Below are 10,367 nucleotides of genomic sequence, written 5' to 3'. Positions count from 1 at the left end.
CTTCCCCTCCCAGGGTTTCCGGTCCGGCCCCGGAGTCACGTGACCCGCGGGTCCTCCCTGCACGTGCTGGGACGGGAGTACAGCCCCGCCCGCGAGGGTGAGCGGGGGGAGGGACCGGAAGTGGGGGTCTCTCTATGGTCTTTCTATGCTCTCTCTATGGTCTCTCTATGGTCTCTATGCTCTCTATGGTCTCTTTATGCTCTCTCTATACTCTCTCTATGCTCTATGGTCTCTCTGTGGTCTCTCTATGGTCTCTATGCTCTCTCTATGGTCTCTCTATGGTCTCTCTATGCTCTCTCTATGGTATCTCTATGGTCTCTCTATGGTCTCTATGCTTTCTATGGTCTCTCTATGCTCTCTATGGTCTCTCTATGGTCTCTATGCTCTCTCTATGCTCTCTCTATCGTCTCTATGGTCTCTCTATGCTCTCTCTATGGTCTCTCTGTGCTCTCTCTATGGTCTCTCTATGCTCTCTGGTCTCTCTATGCTCTCTATGCTCTCTCTATGCTCTCTCCATGGTCTCTCTATGGTCTCTCTATGCTCTCTATGGTCTCTATGCTCTCTCTATGCTCTCTCTATGGTCTCTCTATGGTCTCTATGCTCTCTCTATCGTCTCTATGGTCTCTCTATGGTCTCTATGGTCTCTCTGTGCTCTCTCTATGCTCTCTCTATGCTCTCTATGCTCTCTCTATGCTCTCTCTATGCTCTCTATGCTCTCTCTATGCTCTCTCTATGGTCTCTATGCTCTCTCTATGCTCTCTCTATGCTCTCTATGCTCTATGGTCTCTCTATGCTCTCTCTATGGTCTCTATGCTCTATGCTCTCTATGGTCTCTCTATGGTCTCTCTATGCGCTTTCTATGCTCTCTCTATGCTCTCTATGGTCTCTCTATGTTCTCTCTATGGTCTCTCTATGGTCTCTCTATGCTCTCTCTATGGTCTCTCTATGCTCTATGGTCTCTCTATGCTCTCTATGGTCTCTCTATGGTGTCTCTATGGTCTTTCTATGCTCTCTCTATGGTCTCTATGCTCTCTCTATGCTCTCTCTATGCTCTCTCTATGGTCTCTATGGTCTCTCTATGCTCTCTATGCTCTCTCTATGCTCTATATGCTCTCTATGGTCTCTCTATGGTCTCTCTATGCTCTCTATGCTCTCTATGGTCTCTCTATGCTCTCTATGCTCTCTCTATGGTCTCTCTATGCTCTCTATGCTCTCTATGGTCTCTATGCTCTCTCTATGGTCTCTCTATGCTCTCTCTATGGTCTCTCTATGCTCTCTATGCTCTCTCTATGCTCTCTCTATGCTCTCTCTATGCTCTCTCTATGCTCTCTATGGTCTCTCTATGCTCTCTCTATGGTCTCTCTATGCTCTCTCTATGCTCTCTATGCTCTCTCTATGCTCTCTCTATGCTCTCTCTATGCTCTCTATGCTCTCTCTATGCTCTCTATGGTCTCTCTATGGTCTCTCTCTCTATGGTCTCTGATCTCTCTGCCCCCCAGGTGACCTCCTCCGCCTGTCTCGGGACGTGCGCTCGCGGCCGTTCCTCTCGTACCGCCGCGGGTTCCCAGCGCTGCGCTCGGGCTGGAGCAGTGATGGAGGCTGGGGCTGTACCCTGCGGAGTGCACAGATGCTGCTGGCGCAGGGGCTGCTCCTGCACCGCCTGGGACGTGGTGAGTGCAGGGGAGAGGCACCGGGACCGGACACAGGCGGAACACAGCCAAAATAGGGCAAAATACACCCAAATAGAGACAAAATACACACAAATAGAGCCAAAATACACACAAAATACACCCAAAATAGAGCAAATACACCCAAATAGAGACAAAATACACCCAAAATAGAGCAAATACACCCAAGTAGAGCCAAAATACACCCAAAATAGAGCAAAATACACCCAAAATAGAGCAAATACACCCAAGTAGAGCCAAAATACACCCAAAATACACCCAAATAGAGACAAAATACAAATAGAGCCAAAATACACACAAAATACACCCAAAATACAGCAAAATACACACAAATAGAGCAAAAATACACACAAATAGAGCCAAAATACACACAAAAGACACCCAAAATAGAGCAAAATACACCCAAAATAGAGCAAATACACCCAAATAGAGACAAAATACACCCAAAATACACCCAAAATAGAGCAAATACACCCAAATAGAGCCAAAATACAAATAGAGCCAAAATACACACAAAATACACCCAAAATACAGCAAAATACACCCAATATAGAGCAAATACACCCAAGTAGAGCCAAAATACATCCAAAATACACCCAAAATAGAGCAAATACACCCAAATAGAGCCAAAATACAAATAGAGCCAAAATACACACAAAATACACCCAAAATACAGCAAAATACACCCAAAATAGAGCAAATACACCCAAATAGAGACAAAATACACCCAAAATAGAGCAAATACACCCAAGTAGAGCCAGAATACACCCAAAATACACCCAAAATAGAGAAAATACACCCAAATAGAGACAAAATACACCCAAAATACACCCAAAATAGAGCAAATACACCCAAATAGAGCCAAAATACACACAAATTACACCCAAAACAGAGCAAAATACACCCAAAATAGAGCAAATACAACCAAGTAGAGCCAAAATACACCCAAAATACACCCAAAATAGAGCAAATACACCCAAGTAGAGCCAAAACACACCCAAAATACACCCAAAATAGAGAAAATACACCCAAATAGAGACAAAATACACCCAAAATACACCCAAATAGAGCAAAATACACACAAATAGAGGCAGAATACACACAAATAGAGCCAAAATACACCCAAAATACACCCAAAATAGAGCAAATACACCCAAGTAGAGCCAAAACACACCCAAAATACACCCAAAATAGAGCAAATACACCCAAATAGAGACAAAATACACCCAAAATACACCCAAAATAGAGCAAATACACCCAAATAGAGCCAAAATACACCCAAAAGAGAGGAAATACACCCAAAATAGAGCCCAAATACACCCCCAATAGAGCAAATACACCCAAATAAAGCCAAAATACATGGAAACAGCCAAAACACACCCAGATAGAGCCAAAACACACCCAAAATAGAGCAAATACACCCAAATAGAGCAAAATACACGGAAACAGAGCCAAACCACACCCAATAGAGCCAAAATACATCCAAAATAGAGCCAAACCCAGCCCAAATGAACCCAAATAGACCCAAAATACACCAAATTGACCCAAAATACACCCAAATAGACCCAAAATACATCCAAAATAGACCCGAAATACATCCAAATAGAGTCGCAAAACCAGCCCAAATACACCCAAAATACACTCAAAATACAGCCCCAAACCAGCCCAAACATACCCAAAACACAGCCAGAATACACCCAAATATACCCCCAAATACAGCCAAAATATATCCAGATACACCCAAAATACACCCAAAATACAGCCCCAAACCAGCCCAAATACACCCAAAATACACCCAAAATACAGCCCCAAACCAGCCCAAATACACCCAAAATACACCCAAAATACACCCAAAATACACCCAAAACACAGCCCCAAACCAGCCCAAATACACCCAACCCCCCCCCCCCCCCAAACCCCCCCCCATGCCCCCCAAATCCCCCCTGACCCCCCCTCCCATCTCTGCCCTAGACTGGACGTGGCCGGAGGCGGAGCCTGAGCCGGAGCCCCGCCCCCTCCGCGCAGGCTCCGCCCCCTGCGCGCTCCGCCCCCTCCTGCGCTGCTTCGGGGACCACCCACGTGCCCCCCTCGGGCTCCATCGTCTGGTGGCGCTCGGGAGCGGAACCGACGGGGAATGGTTCGGGCCTGGGGCGGCAGCACACAGCCTGCGGTGAGAGCCGAGCCTGCGCAGTACGGACCTCATAGAGACACATAGAGAGACATAGAGACACATAGAGACACATAGAGAGACATAGAGGGACATAGAGAGACATAGACATAGGGACACATAGACATAGAGAGACATAGAGGGACATAGACATAGAGAGACATAGAGACACATAGAGAGACATAGAGAGACATAGAGACACATAGAGAGACATAGAGGGACATAGAGAGACATAGACATAGGGACACATAGACATAGAGAGACATAGAGGGACATAGACATAGAGAGACATAGAGACACATAGAGAGACATAGAGAGACATAGAGACACATAGAGACACACAGAGACATAGAGACACATAGAGACACATAGAGAGATATAGAGACACATAGAGAGACATAGAGACACATAGAGAGACATAGGGACACATAGAGACACATAGAGACACATAGAGAGACATAGAGAGCCATAGAGACCCCATAGGGACCCCATAGAGAGCCATAGAGAACCATAGAGACACATAGGGACCCATAGAGACCCCATAGAGAGCTATAGAGGGCCATAGTGACCCATAGAGACCCCATAGGGAGCCATAGAGACGACATAGAGACCCATAGAGACCCATAGAGACCCCATAGAGACCCCATAGCGACTTGTAGAGACCCATAGAGACCCACAGAGACCCCATAAATACCCTATAGAGGCCCACAGAGACCCCACAGAGACACCATTGAGAGCCACAGAGACCCCACAGAGACCCATTGAACCCCCACAGTGACCCCATAGAGACCCATAGAGACCCCATAGCATTCCATAGCATCCCCATAGCCTACCCCATAGCCTGCCCCATAGCATCCCCATAGTCCACCCCATAGCCTGCCCCATAGCACCCGCATAAGTATCCCCATAGCATCTCCATAGCCTGCCCAATAACATCCCCATAGCATCCCGCGTAGCCTGCCCTGTAGCATCCCCATACCATACCCATAGTCCACCCCATAGCTCTGCCCCATAAAATCCCCATAGCCTGCCCCATAGCACCTCCATAGCGTCCCCATAGCCTGCCCCATAACATCCCCGTAGCCCGCCCCATAGCACCTCCATAGCGTCCCCATAGCCTGCCCCAAAACATCCCCATAGCCTGCCCCATAGCACCTCCATAGCGTCCCCATAGCCTGCCCCATAGCACTGCCATAGCATCCCCATAGCCTGCCCCATAACGTCCCCATAGCCTGCCCCATAACGTCCCCATAGCCTGCCCCATAAAATCCCCATAGCACCTCCATAACATCCCCATAGCCTGCCCCATAGCACCACCATAGCGTCCCCATAGGCTGCCCCATAAAATCCCCATAGCACCTCCATAGCGTCCCCGTAGCCTGCCAAATAACATCCCCATAGCCTGCCCCATAACATCCCCGTAGCCCGCCCCATAGCACCTCCATAGCGTCCCCATAGCCTGCCCCATAGCACTGCCATAGCATCCCCATAGCCTGCCCCATAACATCCCCATAGCACCTCCATAGCGTCCCCATAGCCTGCCCCATAACATCCCCATAGCCTGCCCCATAGCACTGCCATAGCCTCCCCATAGCCTGCCCTATAGCACCCCTATAACACCCCATACCCCTCAGCCCCCCCCTGCAGTTCCCACTGTCTCCACAGGAGGGCGGTCGAGACGTGGCCGGACTCCGGCGGCCTCTCGGTGTACGTGGCCCAGGACTGCACCGGTTCGTACCATTGCTGCCCCGAGGGGGGGGGGGGGCACCGGGGGCAGGGAGGGGGGGGGGCAGCCCGGAGCTCTCGGTGCCCCCCCCCCTTCCCGCAGTGTACCGTGCCGATGTGGCCGCCCTGCTGCGGGCCCCGACCGGAGCCGTCATCATCCTGGTGCCAGTGAGGCTTGGGGGGGATGCCCTGAACCCCATCTACGTGAGGGGCATCAAGGTGACCCCATAGAGACCCCAATGACCCCAATGTGCACCCCATAACCACCCCTGCATCCCCATAACCCCCCCTGCACCCCATAGCCCACCTGCACCCCAATGACCCCCCCTGCACCCCAATGACCCCCTGCACCCCATAACCCCCCTGCACCCCAATGACCCCAATGTGCACCCCCATAACCCACCTGCACCCCAATGACTCCCCCTGCACCCCAATGACCACCCCTGCACCCCAATGACCCCAATGTGCACCCCATAACCCCCCGCTGCACCCCATAATCCCCCCTGCACCCCAATGACCCCCCCTGCACCCCAATGACCTCAATGTGCACCCCAATGATCCCCCTGCACCCCATGACCCCCCTTCACTCCCATAGCCCCCTTGTACCTCCATAACCCCCCCAGCACCCCATAACCTCCCTGCACCAAATGACCCCCACAGCACCCAATGCCACCCAGCCCCCCAATACCCCCTTGCACCCCAATACCCCCCAGCGCCCCAATGACCCCCCTGCACCCCCATAATCCCCCCAGCACCCTATAACCTCCCTGTGCCTAGTGACCCTCCTGGCACCCAATGCCCCCCCACACTCAATGAGCCCCTTGCACCCCAATACCCCCCAGCACCCCAAAACCCCCTGCATCCCCATAACCCCCCAGCACCCCATAACCACCCTGCACCCAATGCCCCCCAGCAGCCAATGGACCCCCAGCACCCCAATACCCCCTGCACCCCCATAACCCCCCAGCACCTCAGTACCCCCCCAGCACCCCAATACCCCCTGCACCCCCATAACCCCCCCAGCACCCCAATACCCCCTGCACCCCCATAACCCCCCCAGCACCCCAATACCCCCTGCACCCCCATAACCCCCCAGCACCCCATAACCACCCTGCAACCAATGCCCTGCAGCAGCCAATGGCCCCCAGCACCCCAATACCCCCTGTACCCCCATAACCTCCCCAGCACCTCAGTACCCCCCCAGCACCCCAATACCCCCTGCACCCCCATAACCCCCCCAGCACCCCAATACCCCCTGCACCCCCATAACCCCCCCAGCACCTCATTACCCCCCCAGCACCCCAATACCCCCTGCACCCCCATAACCCCCCAGCACCCCATAACCACCCTGCAACCAATGCCCCCCAGCAGCCAATGGCCCCCAGCACCCCAATACCCCCTGCACCCCCATAACCCCCCCAGCACCTCATTACCCCCCCAGCACCCCAATACCCCCTGCACCCCCATAACCCCCCCAGCACCTCATTACCCCCCCAGCACCCCAATACCCCCTGCACCCCCATAACCCCCCCAGCACCCCAATACCCCCCCAGCACCCCAATACTCCCTGCATCCCCATAACCCCCCAGCACCCCATAACCACCCTGCACCCAATGCCCCCCAGCAGCCAACGGCCCCCAGCACCCCAATACCCCCTTGCACCCCCATAACCCCCCAGCACCTCAGTACCCCCCCAGGACCCCAATACCCCCTGCACCCCCATAACCCCCCCAGCACCCCAATACCTCCTGCACCCCCATAACCCCCCAGCACCCCATAACCACCCTGCACCCAATGCCCCCCAGCAGCCAACGGCCCCCAGCACCCCAATACCCCCTGCACCCCCATAACCCCCCAGCACCTCAGTACCCCCCCAGCACCCCAATACCCCCTGCACCCCCATAACCCCCCCAGCACCCCAATACCCCCTGCACCCCAATACCCCCTGTACCCCCATAACCCCCTCAGCACCTCAGTACCCCCCCAGCACCCCAATACCCCCTGCACCCCCATAACCCCCCAGCACCTCAGTACCCCCCCAGCACCCCAATACCCCCCCAGCACCCCAATACCCCCTGCACCCCCATAACCCCCCCAGCACCTCAATACCCCCCCAGCACCCCAATACCCCCCTTAATGTGTGTGTCGTCCCCCCAGGAGCTGCTCAAGCTGGAATCCTGCCTTGGGATCATCGGTGGCAAACCCCGGCATTCCCTTTATTTCATCGGCTTCCAAGGTTCCATATGGGAATTGGGGGGGGGGGGGGTCCCCAGTACATGGATATGGGGGGGGGGTCCCCCCAATTCACCCTATCCCATCTCCAGATGATTTTCTGCTCTACCTGGACCCCCATTACTGCCAGCCCTATGTGGATACAGAGCAGGAGAACTTCCCACTGCAGGTAATGGGGGGGGGGACACGGGGACATCCCATCAATGGGGTATTTTTTGGGGGGGGGGGAATTATCCTGACACCCCCCCCCCTTTTCCAGTCATTCCAATGCAGATCCCTGCGGAAGATGCCCTTTGGGAAGATGGATCCCAGCTGCACCATTGGCTTCTATGCGGGCGCTGGGACCGGGCTGGATGCGCTCTGCAAGGACCTGAGCCGGGTGAGCCCACATCGCATTATGGGGGGGGGTGTTTTGGGGGTGCCCCCCCATTGTAACCCCCTTTTCCCTCTCCCCCCCCATTATCCAGGTCCTGGCCCCCCCCACAGCACCCGAGCGTTATCCCCTCTTCACCCTGGTCGAGGGGGGGGCGCAGGGGATGGAGCCCCCCCCTCCTCCGGAGACACCGCCCCCCCCCGCGACCCCCTCAGGGGCAGAGGGGTTCGTGTTCCTCTGAGCACACCCCCCCCATAACCCACAATGGTTCAGTCCCCATGGTTCAGAAACTGAACCATTGTGGGTTATGGGGGGGGGAACTGAACCATTGTGGTTTATGGGGGGGGGAACTGAACCATTGTGGTTTATGGGGGATCTCCAACTACTCAACCCCCCCCCCCCCGGGACTGAACCATTCTGGGTTATGGGGGGGATGGGACTGAATCATTGTGAGCTATGGTGGGGTTCCCAACCCCTCAACTCCCCCCCATGGGACTGAACCAAATGGTCATGGGGGGGTCCCAACCCCTGAAACCCCGCCCCCCCCATGGGACCGAACCACTGTGGGTTATGGGGGGGTCCCAACCTCTCAAACCCCCCATGGGACTGAACCATTGTGGGTTATGGGGGGTCCCCAACCCCACAATGACCCCTCAGGGACACCCACCCCCACCCCTTTGTGCCCCCCCCACCCCAGGGGGGTACCAGACGCTGCTCACGGTGGGGGGGGTCACACGTTATTTATTGCTCCCCCCCCAATAAAGATGAACTGAACCAGGTGCTGCTGTCACCCATGGGGACCCCCCCCATTACCCTCCTTGGGGCTGGGAGAGGGGAGGAGGATGAAGGGGGGGGATGAAGGGGGGGGATGAGGATGAGGATGGAGAGGGGAGATGAGGATAAAGGGATTAGGCTAAAGAGGGGGTGAGGATAAAGGGATCAGGATGAGGATAAAGGGATCAGGATGAGGATAAAGGGATCAGGATGAGGATAAAGGGACAGGGATGAGGATAAAGGGACAGGGATGAGGATAAAGGGATCAGGATAAGGATAAAGGGACAGGGATGAGGATAAAGGGATCAGGATGAGGATAAAGGGACAGGGATGAGGATAAAGGGATCAGGATGAGGATAAAGGGACAGGGATGAGGATAAAGGGATCAGGATGAGGATAAAGGGACAGGGATGAGGATAAACGAATGAAGATGAGGATGAAGGGATAAGGATGAAGATCAAAGGTGAGGATAAAGGAATGAGGATGAGGATGGGGGGGTAGGTTTAGGTGTGACCCTGTAGGCGCCTGTAGTTGGCCTGATCCTGCTGCTCCTCCTGCTCTGAGCTGGGGGCAAAGGGGTCCTGAGCACCCCTAATACATGGGGGGGCACCCATGGACCCCCCCCCCCCGTACCCCCCTTACTGGTACATGCAGGTCTTGTGCCAGGATCTGAGGGATGGAGGGGGGGGCACAGGGGGTTGGGGGGGGGCAAATGGGAGGGACCAATGGGAAGGGCCCAAATGGGTCTGGGGGGGGGGTCGAGATGGGTTTTGGGGGGGTTCAAATGGGTCTGGGGGGTCCAGATGGGGTTGGGGGGGTCCAATTGGCTTGGGGGGGGGTGGTTCAATGGGGCTGGAAGGTTCCATTTGGCTCTATGGGGGGGGGGGGTTCAGAGTGGGAATGGGGAATATGGAGGAGGTTGGGAAAGGGATGTGGGACAGGGATATGGGGTGAGGACAGGGATGGACACAGGGATAGGGATGGACACAGGGATGGACACAGGGATAGGGATGGACACAGGGACAGGGATGGACACAGGGATAGGGATGGACACAGGGACAGGGATGGACACAGGGACAGGGATGGACACAGGGATAGGGATGGACACAGGGATGGACACAGGGATAGGGATGGACACAGGGATAGGGATGGACACAGGGATGGACACAGGGATAGGGATGGACACAGGGATAGGGATGGACACAGGGATGGACACAGGGATAGGGATGGACACAGGGACAGGGATGGACACAGGGATAGGGATGGACACAGGGATGGACACAGGGATAGGGATGGACACAGGGATAGGGATGGACACAGGGATGGACACAGGGATAGGGATGGACACAGGGATAGGGATGGACACAGGGATGGACACAGGGATAGGGATGGACACAGGGACAGGGAT

The 10,367-nt window shown here is 54.7% G+C and overlaps 1 protein-coding gene across 1 annotated transcript; it reads left to right on the top strand.

Moving 5' to 3' along the window:
• LOC117437538 (cysteine protease ATG4D-like) lies at window positions 1-8,958 on the top strand. The gene is made up of 9 exons (XM_034071981.1): window positions 1-97; window positions 1,500-1,670; window positions 3,660-3,858; window positions 5,521-5,585; window positions 5,684-5,799; window positions 7,738-7,816; window positions 7,905-7,981; window positions 8,072-8,191; window positions 8,280-8,958. The coding sequence occupies exons 2-9, from the start codon at window positions 1,628-1,630 to the stop codon at window positions 8,424-8,426; spliced, it is 846 nt and encodes a 281-aa protein (XP_033927872.1). The 5' UTR covers window positions 1-97; window positions 1,500-1,627; the 3' UTR covers window positions 8,427-8,958.
• The last annotated feature ends 1,409 nt before the right edge of the window (window positions 8,959-10,367 follow it).

This window comes from Melopsittacus undulatus, chromosome 23 (genome assembly GCF_012275295.1).
Source record: "Melopsittacus undulatus isolate bMelUnd1 chromosome 23, bMelUnd1.mat.Z, whole genome shotgun sequence".
In the NCBI taxonomy this organism is placed as follows: Eukaryota; Metazoa; Chordata; class Aves; order Psittaciformes; family Psittaculidae; genus Melopsittacus; species Melopsittacus undulatus.
Note: the sequence above shows the minus strand (reverse complement) of the source record. Positions and strands in the feature narration are given on the sequence as shown.

Excerpts from the sequence above, each read along its gene's own strand:
- LOC117437538 (XM_034071981.1), top strand. The coding sequence starts at position 1,628 with ATGCTGCTGGCGCAGGGGCTGCTCCTGCACCGCCTGGGACGTG. Across the intron at positions 3,859-5,520 it reads GCGGCAGCACACAGCCTGCG|GAGGGCGGTCGAGACGTGGC; the intron begins GTGAGAGCCGAG and ends CTGTCTCCACAG. Across the intron at positions 7,982-8,071 it reads AGGAGAACTTCCCACTGCAG|TCATTCCAATGCAGATCCCT; the intron begins GTAATGGGGGGG and ends CCCCTTTTCCAG.